This window comes from Rhopilema esculentum, chromosome 4 (assembly GCF_057945365.1).
Source record: "Rhopilema esculentum isolate cy_ngs chromosome 4, ASM5794536v1, whole genome shotgun sequence".
Lineage (NCBI taxonomy): Eukaryota > Metazoa > Cnidaria > Scyphozoa > Rhizostomeae > Rhizostomatidae > Rhopilema > Rhopilema esculentum.
In genome coordinates this window covers 839,366-852,952 of record NC_142818.1, presented here as the reverse complement: position 1 = coordinate 852,952, position 13,587 = coordinate 839,366, and the positions used below count along the sequence as shown (strand labels likewise).

General features: G+C 34.7%; 1 protein-coding gene across 1 annotated transcript; it reads right to left on the bottom strand.

The window, feature by feature from the left end:
• Positions 1-555: 555 nt before the first annotated feature.
• Positions 556-11,653, bottom strand: LOC135690863 (putative aminopeptidase NPEPL1). The gene is made up of 13 exons (XM_065208546.2): positions 11,413-11,653; positions 10,314-10,499; positions 7,958-8,224; positions 6,470-6,551; positions 5,892-6,034; positions 4,924-5,001; positions 4,697-4,797; positions 4,169-4,223; positions 3,881-4,048; positions 1,636-1,713; positions 1,423-1,465; positions 1,147-1,214; positions 556-756 (listed from the first exon to the last, which is right to left on the bottom strand). Exons 1-13 carry the CDS (start codon positions 11,560-11,562, stop codon positions 655-657), a joined length of 1,521 nt encoding a protein of 506 aa, XP_065064618.2. The 5' UTR covers positions 11,563-11,653; the 3' UTR covers positions 556-654.
• Between the last annotated feature and the right edge of the window lie 1,934 nt (positions 11,654-13,587).

The window sequence follows — 13,587 nt, the reverse complement described above, 5'->3', positions numbered from 1 at the left end:
TAGGTTTGTCTTGAATCGGCTTTCGACACGTTAAAAGTTCGTCAAGTTTTCGACGAAAGCCTGAATTTTCCGACGAGAACACTGATTGGGCGGAGGGGCTGAGCCCCCTATGCCTCCATTACTCCCGCCACTACTTTGTTGTATGCTACTGCTTTTAAAAGCACAGAAATTAAATCTCGAAGCTACAGCTACAGACTTTCTGCACCTGGTACGCTATAACAAGAGTATTTTCTAAAGACACATTTAAAAAAACATTTGAGGCTCAAATCAACAAAATGTTACGGAACTTTGAGCCTGGCGTGTATCTATAAAAAAGACGTGTGAATACAAGCGTGGAGATAAGATGAGGCATTGAGAAGCAAACGTTCTTGCGTTTTTGAGAAACGATTTTCTTCTAGTCCATTGCAAGATACAAAAACAGAATTATCTAGTTACCTAGATCGGTGTTCAGATCAATCATTTAACCGATGAGAAACGCATTCGTAAAGATATCAAAGGGATTCATGCATTCTTCGCTGCAAATGCAGATACAAATTCTAAATAAAAAATCCTGGATCAAAAATCCTCAGAGGAAATTTCAAATTGCAATATGATCATTACAAAATATTTTTAGCAAATGTCTAAGTTAACAGGGGCTAACAGTAATTAAGATCTTTACTCGAGTTCAGGGGCGATGCTTTGCAACAGTCTGCTCTTTGAATATTTTCCAAACAAAGTTGCCAGCAATGCTACGCCGTATCCTGTTGCCCGTTCACCCTGCAAACATAAGAGTTTGTAAGCTACATTATGAGCCTTGCTTAACTAAAAGATTTTTTCTAGCTTTGAAATCAAATAGAAACGTCGATATTCTTAGAAAAAAAATTCTTCAGCGCATGGCATACCCTGTTTTGCCTACCACATTCTATAAACTTGACGCAAACGCAATCTAAAGACTGTCTTAACACGTTCATTTATCTATTGATCTTTGTTTCGTATTTGCTATTCCTAGAATTTGATTGCTCTGGTTTTTTTTAAATTATGGTATTTCAATATCCTAATGAAAACTACATAAGAATTAACAGGTTATATAGAATGTTCCCATTGAACAATAAAAGGCGATATGTTATTTCGAATAACACTTTACATTTTGAAGTGACTCAAACTTACCCGATGAACTGGGCTTGCCATGTCAATATGCAGCCATACACCAGGAAAATCAAATCCCAGGTGGGCAACTGAAAAAATATGTGAAATTAAGGGCAAATAGTATAAAGATAACGCTCGTAGAGGTTGCACAAATAAATTTGCTGCTGCTGGAAGCTGGAAGCGGAAAGTAGAAAGTATAACAGTATCGTCTTTCTGTTTCCTAAATCTGAGTAATATTTACAGAAGGAGATTTTGCTAACTATGCGTTTAAAGAAACCTGAAGATGAATGCACTTACAGATAAAAAGACCAGCACAGGAACTCTGGGCGTTGCCACGATCCTGAAGAGAGAACAAAACTTCAATAAGTCATTCTCAAAAAACAAATAGAGCAAAACATTTAAGAAAAAAAATTAAAAGACCTGAAGATGCCTTAAATGAGGTTCTGACTTTTTACATAATATTGAACTGTTTTTTCCCGTGAAATATTTAAAATAAGCCTCGAGACTTACCTTGACTGAATTCTTCATATCAGCAACAGAACTATTAAATTCAGAGAAATGCATTTCGGGACAAAATGGCAACGGATGCTAGAAGTAAAAAAAACAACGGTGGCTTTAAGACAAAGACAAAGAAATACAATGTCATTATTTGCATATATTTCAATCTTATCGCAAAAATCAAGAAATAACAAATGAAACGAAGCAAAATTGAGATTTATCTTGATTTTATAACGATAAAATAAACAGTGAAAGGAATTAATGAATCATGAAATGAAGAATCAAAGAGAAGAATAAAAGTGAAGAATCAGAGTGAAGAATCAAAACGAAGAATCAAAGTGAAGAATCAGAGTGAAGAATCAAAACGAAGAATCAAAGTGAAGAATCAAAGTGAAGAATTAAAGTGAAGAATCAAAGTGAAGAATCAAAGTGAAGAATCAAAGAGAAGAATCAAAGTGAAGAATCAAAGTGAAGAATTAAAGTGAAGGATCAAAGTGAAGAATCAAAACGAAGAATCAAAGTGAAGAATCAAAGTGAAGAATCAAAGTGAAGAATCAGAGTGAAGAATCAAAACGAAGAATCAAAGTGAAGAATCAAAGTGAAGAATTAAAGTGAAGAATTAAAGTGAAGAATCAAAGTGAAGAATCAAAGTGTAGAATCAAAGAGAAGAATCAAAGTGAAGAATCAAAGTGAAGAATTAAAGTGAAGAATCAAAGTGAAGAATCAAAGTGAAGAATCAAAACGAAGAATCAAAGTGAAGAATCAAAGTGAAGAATCAAAGTGAAGAATCAAAGTGAAGAATCAAAGTGAAGAATAAAAGTGAAGAATCAAAACGAAGAATCAAAGAGAAGAATCAAAGAGAAGAATCAAAGTGAAGAATCAAAGTGAAGAATCAAAGTGGAGAATCAAAGTGAAGAATCAAAGTGAAGAATCAAAGTGAAGAATCAAAGTGAAGAATCAAAGTGGAGAATCAAAGTGAAGAATCAAAGTGAAGAATCAAAGTGTAGAATCAAAGAGAAGAATCAAAGAGAAGAATCAAAGTGAAGAATCAAAGTGAAGAATTAAAGTGAAGAATCAAAGTGAAGAATCAAAACGAAGAATCAAAGTGAAGAATCAAAGTGAAGAATCAAAGTGAAGAATCAAAGTGAAGAATCAAAGTGAAGAATCAAAGTGAAGAATCAAAGTGTAGAATCAAAGAGAAGAATCAAAGAGAAGAATCAAAGTGAAGAATCAAAGTGAAGAATTAAAGTGAAGAATCAAAGAGAAGAATCAAAGTGAAGAATCAAAGTGAAGAATCAAAGTGAAGAATCAAAGTGGAGAATCAAAGAGAAGAATCAAAGTGAAGAATCAAAGTGAAGAATCAAAGTGAAGAATCAAAGTGGAGAATCAAAGTGAAGAATCAAAGTGAAGAATCAAAGTGTAGAATCAAAGAGAAGAATCAAAGAGAAGAATCAAAGTGAAGAATCAAAGTGAAGAATTAAAGTGAAGAATCAAAGTGAAGAATCAAAACGAAGAATCAAAGTGAAGAATCAAAGTGAAGAATCAAAGTGAAGAATCAAAGTGAAGAATCAAAGTGAAGAATAAAAGTGAAGAATCAAAACGAAGAATCAAAGAGAAGAATCAAAGAGAAGAATCAAAGTGAAGAATCAAAGTGAAGAATCAAATTGAAGAATCAAAGTGAAGAATCAAAGTGGAGAATCAAAGTGAAGAATCAAAGTGAAGAATCAAAGTGAAGAATCAAAGTGAAGAATGAAAACGAAGAATCAAAGAGAAGAATCAAAGAGAAGAATCAAAGTAAAGAATCAGAGTGAAGAATCAAAACGAAGAATCAAAGTGAAGAATCAGAGTGAAGAATCAAAACGAAGAATCAAAATGAAGAATCAAAGAGAAGAATCAAAGAGAAGAATCAACGTGAAGAATCAAAGTGAAGAATCAAAGTGAAGAATCAAAGTGAAGAATCAAAGTGAAGATTCAAAGTGAAGAATCAAAGTGAAGAATCAAAGTGAAGAATCAAAACGAAGAATCAAAGTGAAGAATCAAAGTGAAGAATCAAAGTGAAGAATCAAAGTGAAGAATCAAAGTGAAAAATCAAAACGAAGAATCAAAGTGAAGAATTAAAGTGAAGAATCAAAACGAAGAATCAAAACAAAGAATCAAAGAAAAGAATCAAAGTGAAGAATTAAAGTGAAGAATCAGAGTGAAATATGAAATATGTGCAAAACAAGCGAAACAAAACCTAATAAGAGTGATAACAAACCGTCAGATCACCAGACCATCTTCCAGCCTGGACACAAGATGTCTCATATTGTTCATTATTAGTCACAATGGCTCCATGGTAATGACCTGTTGAGACGCCCTGAGCCCCAGTCAACGTTGCCATGTCTACAATAATGTCACAGCCTAAGTCCTTAGATGCATAGGCAACCTATGGAAAAAGGCTTTATGAGAACCACAAAGCATATCCTGCAATTAAAAGAGCAATTAAAGAGCAATTAATAAAATCGATGCAGAATGAAATTTCAACCGTAATAATGATTGCACTTACCCCATCAGCAAGAACAAGTCGCCCTTCTGCGTCTGTGTTATTAATCTCGACAGTTCTGTAATGAATCCATGGGTTACGTTAGTTCCAAAACATTGTGAAGTTTCGTTTCTATTTTTAATAAAAATATCAAACAAAGATGCAAGAGGATTGAAAGGAGGAAGAGTGCATTATTCGGCTGTACAATTTTGCCAGTTAAAGATTGATCGCTTCAATGCGCACAAAAAACGCACAACCAATGATCAAGTATGGCATATTACACAAAAGTCTTATGGGTTGTAGCCATTTAAGATCTTGTTCAATAGCCAGTGAATGACTCGCACAGCAAGTGAATAAATGAAATAAAAAAACTACCATTTTGAGTGAGATAGGTTTCAAAGACGACGCAAAATATCAAAAGAGGGACAGGATTCAGTGCACAGTAGACTATCTCTGTTTCCGCAATAAATTCGAAATTGTGCATTGGATAATTTTTGCATGGTTATAGAAGTAGCTATTCTAAATATTTCTCTGAATGTGTTTTTCGCATACTTTCCCGAGTAAAATGTGTGGATATCGTCTGGTCTTGTTGCCATTGGACCAACAGCATTTTCTGCTAGGCAAACAATGCAATGAAGATTTTCTGAAAACCCCTAGAAAATAAAAGGAAAAAATGTCATCTGGAAAGTGAGCACGGCCAGAAATGCTAGTATATTTTAAAAACAATTTGATGACGATATCTTATGACAAGCATTCGGAAAAACCTTTTAAGAGCATACCGCTTTGACTGCTGCCTTGAAAGCGCCAAGAACACCAGCGGCTCCTCCGCAGTCCCTCTTCATTCCAGGCATATGAACCTAAAATAAAATATATGCATAAATTAGCCCATCTTCTAATACCATCATCAGAATCTACCTTCAGCTTTCAGTTCAAACTATCTGATTGTTGGGGAAGCAAACCAGTATTTGTTTGAAGGTCCGTTGAAATTTTCCATCATATGCGCATGCACAGTTGAAATAATGAATTATTCTCACATTGCATAATATTTTCTATTGTAGGTGTACATGCATGGTGCTTTAAGTTTTGATTAGCTGCTGTGAAGCGCCATGAGATGTAGCCTACGCGCAGACTCGACTGGGTTTCCCAGAGATGAATTTCGTTGAATGGAAATTTAGGGTTTCTCTGGGAGAGATGTAAATATTGCTACAAGCTTTTGCCCTAATGTGCATTGGCACATCTCTCGTCATTTCAAACAAATGATTAGAAAACAGCCTTAAATAATAGAAATGTAGCCTTGTCTTCCGAGAAATGAGCGCTTGAAAATAATGAAAATAGCGAATACCCCAAGGCTCCATTCTTGGGTTTATGTTATCTTGTTCATTAATGAAGTATACTGATTAAGTAGGCAATGATAAGAGACTTCCTATCTAAAAACATAGAGATGAGACAATGACATGTGTTCGAAATATAATGGAATAGTTAAGGAAGGGAATCACCTTCATAATAAGCTTAAAACAGCCAAAAAGGCAACTATGACTTACAGCTGACTGTGTTGTGAAGATACTCCAGTTGAATTCAGAAAGTCAATCAAATTTTTAAACACCAGGAATGCAATCAGGAGTAACACTTATGCTAAAAGGCATCTCTTGAAGTGAGCACTAGTTGTGAATCAACCCACTAAGAATGTCAGCCTTAACATTGACCCACTGCGCTTTGTGACAAAATAAAACTGGTTATGCATTCTTACCTTATCTTTAATTGACAAGCCACCAGTATCATAAACGATGCCTTTACCGACCCAGGCAATATTTTTGGTAGCATTTTCTGGTTTGTGACTGAGAACTGCCAATGCAGGAGGACACAAGGCAGCCTTTCCAACTCCATAAATACCTGAACAAGATTCATAGTTCTGTAGCATCTTGTTAGTCTAATATTAGTATGATCTTTTAAGGTCAAGTACTGAAATTAATATCAATTCTTAATACAGTAATAAATAATCAAAGGAAAAAGATCAAAGGTATCTTCATAAACAAAAATTAGAAGCTTAAGAAGTTTGCTATATTTCTTGCATCTAATACCAGTGCCTCCAGATAAAAATCTGCCCTTGCTCTAGAAATTCTAATTCAAAAAACTAATGGTTTCACAACCTTTTGACGATTCAATGGTATGTCATTTTGTGGGTAATTTACCCCAGTCTAGATTTTTTGGGCCAGATTTATTGGGCATTGAAAAATTCCCTAGCTCTCTAGTACCACGAGAAGCAAGCTACGCTGATCCATGGTGTTTCTAACATTTTTTCCAAATAACAAAAATTGAAAAAGTTACCTCCAAAGCCTCGTTTTTCCAGGTCTTCTCCTTTGATAATCATTGGTTCAATACTCAGTTCAGCTCCAACAGCCTTCACTTCCTAGAAACAGTCAAATTGTTTTATAGTACATATTGTTTTATAGTTAAAAAAATCATAATTTGACATCAAAATGATTCAATTACTAGAATGCAAAGAAATCCGCAAGGGCAAACGATGACAAAGGAAGCGTTATGATTTGTTCCTTAAAATTGGAAAAGACATCTCATTGGCTTCAAAGACAAAGACTTTTTTTACGCAGACTTTACATCTTCCTCTATTTTTAAAGTCTGCATGCAGGCTGACCAAGGGTGCTTGACTTAGTTTTGACAGCAAATTGATAAACAAAGCATTGGGTTTTACTTATTATATTGGTAGCTAAAATGCTGATTGAAAACATTAAGATTGTTTAACATCTCCAACAGAATATCACTGACAATGCTCTATAAATTTTGAGCCATGTTCAGTCAAATACTGACAGAATCTTAACAGGGGTCAATTTTTTCAAATCTTTGCAAAATAGCTATAAAATCAGATAAATGCAACGTCTTGTGATAACAGTTTTCAGAAGACCTAGAAAGGCAGGGCTTTAAGGGGGGGCGAACGATTGCGTGCGAGCGATAAATATTGCGTCTAGGGATAAACATTTCACTTGAAGAATGTGACTACCGCATGCTGATAGGCCAATTCACTCCTTTTTAAACGGAAAGTTTGATATCAAATCCCTGTTTCCATTACTCCGTTCCATATGTTGACATTTCTCAATCATTCCGTTTCTCTATTTTGTTGAGCCGTTCCCATTGCTCTGGTCCACGCCGTTTTGGTTTGGTTAAAACAAAAACGAAGGTGTTCCTATTGCTTTGTTTTTGTCCGTTTTCCTATCCTTTGTTCGAGCTCATTTTGAAATTGAAGATGAAAGAATTTGTTTCTAAATGACTCCGTTTTCACTTTTCTCATTAAAATGCTTTGTGCTGAAATGGGTTCGTTCTCGAATGACTTCTTTTACGCTGTTCCTATTAAAATGATTCGTTTTCATATCACTCTGTTTTCGATTGACAATATTGAGCATTACTATCAAACGACTTCGTTTTCAAGCGTATTCATTGGAATGCAAAATAAAATCGGTTCCACTCAGCTCAGATTTAGTGCGAAAACGGAGTAATGTGAACCAGGCACCGCGCACCATTCTAAAAGTGGGTGCTTTTCGTTTTCATTTGTAAAAGCTATTTCTGTCTGGTTTTCTTTAAATTTGCTAAATAAAATTGAAACTTTGTAACGTTTCTAAAGTCACTGAAGACTCTCTATGTTGCACAATACCCTTAACAATAATTTGAATGTTTGTGGAAATCCCCCTCTTTGGAATAAAGATAAATAGGAAGATATCAATGAAGTATTTTCAATAAGATAGTATTTTCAACAAGAAAAAAGAAACTACTTCTAAAAGGAAGCAACATAATCAAGAGAAATACCTCTAAGAATGCAAGTGTATTCATATCACTGCACGGGGCATCAACAATTCTTGCAGCCAGTCTTACAGAATCAGCTGCCGCATTTAAAAAATCTACTTCAATTTGGTCTAAAGGGGCATTATCATCACCAACAAAGAACAATTCTATTGTCAGCTTTCTCTGTTGTTCTATTCTATTTGGATTCTTCGCTGTTTTCCTGCTGTACAGAGGATATGCTCTAGGTATGGCCATTGCCAGTGCAAAGCAATCACGTCTTTCGCAAATTATCTATAATGAAAATGCAAAATGCCTTTAGACATGCTTCAAAGCAAATAGTCTCTTGATTGCTTATATATAGATCTTTATACCACTTGTGAATTTTTGTTACTATAAATTGTGTTTATCAAACATAAGAATAAGGGCCTCTAGGTAAAAAGTGAAACAGTAGGGTAAAAAGTGAGAGTGCCGGACACTAGTAGATATCAATCATAGGGATGCTTCAATGTATTCATTCATATATTCATTCATGCATAAAAAATTGGCAAAAAGGGATCAAGCAAATTAAGACAATAAAAAAGACAGAAACAACCAAACTGAAGAAGAATAATACAAAAATGAAAACAGATGACATGCCATGAGAAAAAAATTCCAATTCTTTGAAAATAATATTCTCAATTAAAATAGAAATAAAATAACCATTTCTCAACTTAATACATGAAGGGCTTTATCATGCTAGTGATTCAAATCTTAACATTTCTTTGCAGGGACCCAGGGGGCTTACAAAAATAAGGGTTAGCAGGGTTAATTAAAGCATCCCAGAGCTGTTACATTTGTTTCACCTGGAAAACTATGGAATTATTATCAGCAAGAAATGCAGTTAATCTTCCATACATATTTTGTTTGTTTGTCTTGAAATGTTTGATTAACCATCTTGCCTTTTGTAAGTGATCTTGCTCATGTTTTTTTCTAAAGTAATTCAAACATATAGCCTTTCAAGCTGGCTTGCTGCCAGCTTTTTTTCTCATCCATGCAACACTGCTCCAATTAGTTTGCAAATAATCCTTAGTTGGGTTTCATTGCTGTCTTAAATCAGGGATGACAAAATTAGCTGAAATCAATTGTTTTGAAGTGTTAGGTAAAATGTTGGAATCGTTTGCCCAACGCAGGCAACATTGTTGGCTCTGTGCACGCACAGTTGGTTAAAGAGCGCCAAAATTCAATCATAGCATTCTCAGGCTGGTTTCATTTGTTTCAACAATCACATTTGCTTACAATCAGTTACACTTTAATTAAGGGCAATATAATGAAATATGACAAATTCTGTGTGAAAGAAGAAGCGTAAAGCATCAATGAGGAGCCTGTAGAAGAGGGGAGCTACAAGAGAGCACAAGGGAAGAAATTTAGGCCAAGGCCTTGATAGGGAATGCCACATTTGTCCTGAAAAACTACAATGGTACTGGAAATATCTGAAGAGAAAATAAATAGAAAGTGCAGCGATTGCCTTTTGTTTTTTTTTTCAATCAAAATGTCGCGAAACTGTGCAGCTATCAATATGACCTTCCACCCAGTCCTTTTTTGATCTGCATGGGAAAATGTTGGGTGAAATGTTGGGTGAAATGTTGGGTGAAATGCTGGATCATTTGACCACCAGCATTGGATCACATTCCAACATAAAAGAAAAATGTTGGGCGAAATATGGGGGTGAAATGATGGATTGTTTGACCAGGGCTTAAGTGTGGATCCAAACTGCAAGAGGAAGACATAAACATTTGCGTGTTTTCATTTTTCAACAAAATTTGACTGGTAACTTCTCACCTAGTTGAAGATGGGTCGAAAAGACCACAAGAGAAAATGAACACAGCTTCTGTGTACTCAAGTAGTACTTTTTAACTTACAGACAGATTGGAAAACAATTTAATGATTGCCAAATTATTTTGAAATTTTCATCACTTTACAACTGCTAAACTATGGATTCTTTTGAAAATGTGCACATGCAGATATTGAACATCTTGTAACAATAAGAAACAATTTTCCAAGATTTTTTACATTTTATCAAAGCATATCTTCAGGCCCATTGTCATCCAAAGGAACTTCTGTATTTAAAAGTTCTTCTCTTGCTTTTCAATATCATACAATTTCATGACTATCTGTGTCAGAAAATTGCATACTGAAAAGCTACAAAATTGTAGCACAATTGCGCACAAGGCAGGCATGCTTGGAAGCATGCAAATCTTTTAATTTAAAGAGCTTCTGCTTTATAGAATGCATTCTGTTAAAGTGTCCTATGCACCTGTGGTATCCTAATGCTGCAGTACTATGCGCAATTAAAACAAGATAAATGAAAATTTTGTTCAGATGATAAAAATTGAAAACATACAAGAACATTTTCTTCTTCGCCATGCTGTAATGAGTTCCTAATCAGCTGAGTCAGTGAATGTGGGAACATAGGTGCATTGTGTCTACTCCCATTGGTGGGTAGGGAAGACAATACAAAGCTACGTCCACTCAGCTGTACACTGTCTGTTGGAGATGGCACCAAAGACCTCAATGCATGTTCAAAATTCTAAAACAAAAAGAAAAAAAGCATTTTAAAAACACTGAAATATTTAAAAATCATATATTTACTGTAAACCAATAGTGATGTGGTAGGTTAGGCTCCTATTGGCATCATCAAACTTTGATTCTGGTCAAATATTGTAAACATTGGAATTTTCTTTGATTGTCATTATTTCTATAGGTCATAAACTTCTTGTTTCCAGTAGAGTTGTTCTAATCAAAGGGGTTACTTGTAGATATTTTGTTAAAGGTCCTTAATTTACATTATCAGGAATGAAATATTTTTTGGAGCTATTTTGGTAAAAATATAGCTTATATATAGTAAAAAAGGAAGAGGGCATACAACTAAGGACCAATTTTTAACTAATAACAGTCAAAGATTCATGCATCATCTTTTTTCCTTGTTTGTTTTCCTGTTGAACCAGCACTTCCAAGGGGACCATTATAGAAGTAGGGTCGGCTTGACCTCTAAATGCTATCCATGCCACTGAAATTAAGGGTGTTTATCTTTGTTACTAATTTGCAGACCTGTATTGTAATCTATTTAACTCTTATAATCTGTAAATAAAATAATTTGGTGAATTATACATACATACACTAGGGTCAAAAATTGTTGTTGTTTTGGGAAATTTAAAACTATAAACATAGTTAAATTTGAGGGATCAGCAAAAAGGTGTGTAGTTTTAAGGTTTATCAATTTTGAAAACAAGGAAATTTGTTTGTCCAGGAGAAAACCTCTGCGTCAACAAAACAACGCACAATCAACGGGGATTCAGCACTCGCAATTTTCCTGATGGATTTCAAGGGACGCATTTGGACCGTGGACCCCTACTCTGTACCATATTTAGTATATTGAGTACCTCCCCGGGTTCCAAATGAATAAAAGGCATATCATCAAATAGAAAGCCGTATCGAATCACCTGTTTTTCCACTTTTGTCTCCAGTATACAAGCAATATCATCAAATTTGACGCGCTTCAGATTTGCAAGTTGACCAACAATCAGACAGTTTGCATTGTCTGCAGGCTTCCGAAGTCCAGAAACAAACGATATTTCTACGGGAGATGGCATTTTGAATAATACGTAGAAATAATCTGGTGGAACTTGAAACTGGACGCTCTCACTCACCTGACCAAGAGCCCCTGACCGAATTAGGAAGGCAATCCTGCGCAGGGGTCTTGAAAACACTCCGTAATGACGCCGTCTCAATTCGCATAAATGGGACGCTAAAAAGTTATAATAGCACTCACATTCACAGTATCATTTTTATTGCCTAAAGCTTTTTGATGCAAGTTCTTAGTCCAGCTCTAAAAATAAAGAGGGAATAAAGCAGGAAAGTCTTCTTAAAGTACGAGCTCTTTCTTTGCTTTGGAAAAATTACCGGCTGCGACCTTATCAGAAATTTTAGATAAAATTCTACAGGTGGATCAAAATAAATGAAAATTATATTTGACAGTTGTGAGTTGCTTTTGAACTTCACTGGGCGTTGATGAAGTAATTATCTAAGCCAAACCGAACTTTCTGCTTCTCTGGCTCAGTCCATTGTATATCAGAACATCTTAATTGAAAGTAACACGATGTTGAACTTCAGCAACTATATTTTCAATGTCCCTCTAATCCTCTAGATCTGTCGTAAAATTCTCTCTTTTGAGCTTTTTCACGCTCTTTCCGCTTATTTCTATCAAGTTTATCATTTTCTAAAGAATCAGTTTTTGTATGCGTATTTGTGATGTGGATGTTTTTACTAGCATAAACTTTTTATAAAAATAATATAATTAAACTATGACACGTTCTTATCATTAAATTATATAAACATTCAAATTTATATCTGTCTCCAAATAATATCTACAATTGAAAACAAACTACAAATTTCTAGAAAAGTTTGAAAAAAGAGTTGCAAGGAGTTTTGATCAAGACTAGTTGAGTACAATTTCTTCTGACTTCGCCCATTAAGAATGTTTGATTTAGTTTTTTCACTCTGCATTAAAATTTTCAATGAATTTGAAACATACCAAGTTTTTTTCAGATTTGAAGGGCAATTTATTTTCTCATTCACTTTCCTTAGTATAAGAATATGATATTTATTCAATTTTTATTCTTGCATTGAGTAACTTCAATCCTTACTATTTCATGTCATGTGTTTGGAAGTTGAAATTAAATATAGACGAATCAGGATATTAATTTTTCAGCCTTAATTTTTCGAAAAACAACTTTAGAAATGTAATTAAATATGAATTGTTTGTTTTTATCTTATAATGAAAATGTTTAGTCTCTTAATGCTGAAACTCAATTATAAGTTAAGTATTATAGCAGTGCTCTAACTTTAAGAAAAGCACATCTTAAAGTGCAGAAATACAAACGACGGCACAACGGTTCTATTTTAAAATGTGTCTAGCATAGTGTGTGTTTTGTGGAAGAGTAAATAGCATTCAAGCAGCAGTTTATCCAGTTGAGGATCATTCGGTGTTACAATTTACTAATTATGGACATAAGATGGTACTTCCATAATATACGCAGATTTCGATTGCATGCTTGTAAATATACAGTGTTAGGATCAGGGGCGAAAATCCCGTGGGGTGTGGGGGTGTAGCACTCCCTTCCATCTCAAGAATACTAGATTTTGCAGAGCGCCGAGAAGAATTTTATTGCAAGGCAGGAACACCTCCTCTGAAGTTTGTAAATGGTCGTTTAGGAATTTTGAAAAAGGAATATCATATTTGCGATGAACTTCCCTTCCTGACATTGCATTCAAGCGAACGGAACAGGTAAGAGCTCAGTTATTAGCAAAACCAAAGCATTTCTTATCGAACTGTCATAGCAATTGGATGCAATGATGACCGATGCACATGTTTATGAGGGCAAGGTTGAGTCCACACAAACTAAGTTAAGTTGTAAATTATTTTCAAGACAGGCATGGCGCCACTGGAGGGGGGGGGGGGAGGGGCTAGGCCACTTTAGTCAAGATAAGCATTTTTTACCCATTTTTTCTATAATTTTTTAAAACAGTGTATGAAATAAGAAGAGAATGAACTGCTTAGATGCCGACTTTGTTTGATCTATTTACTAACTGTTCACTACCAACTTAAACTCTTGCTA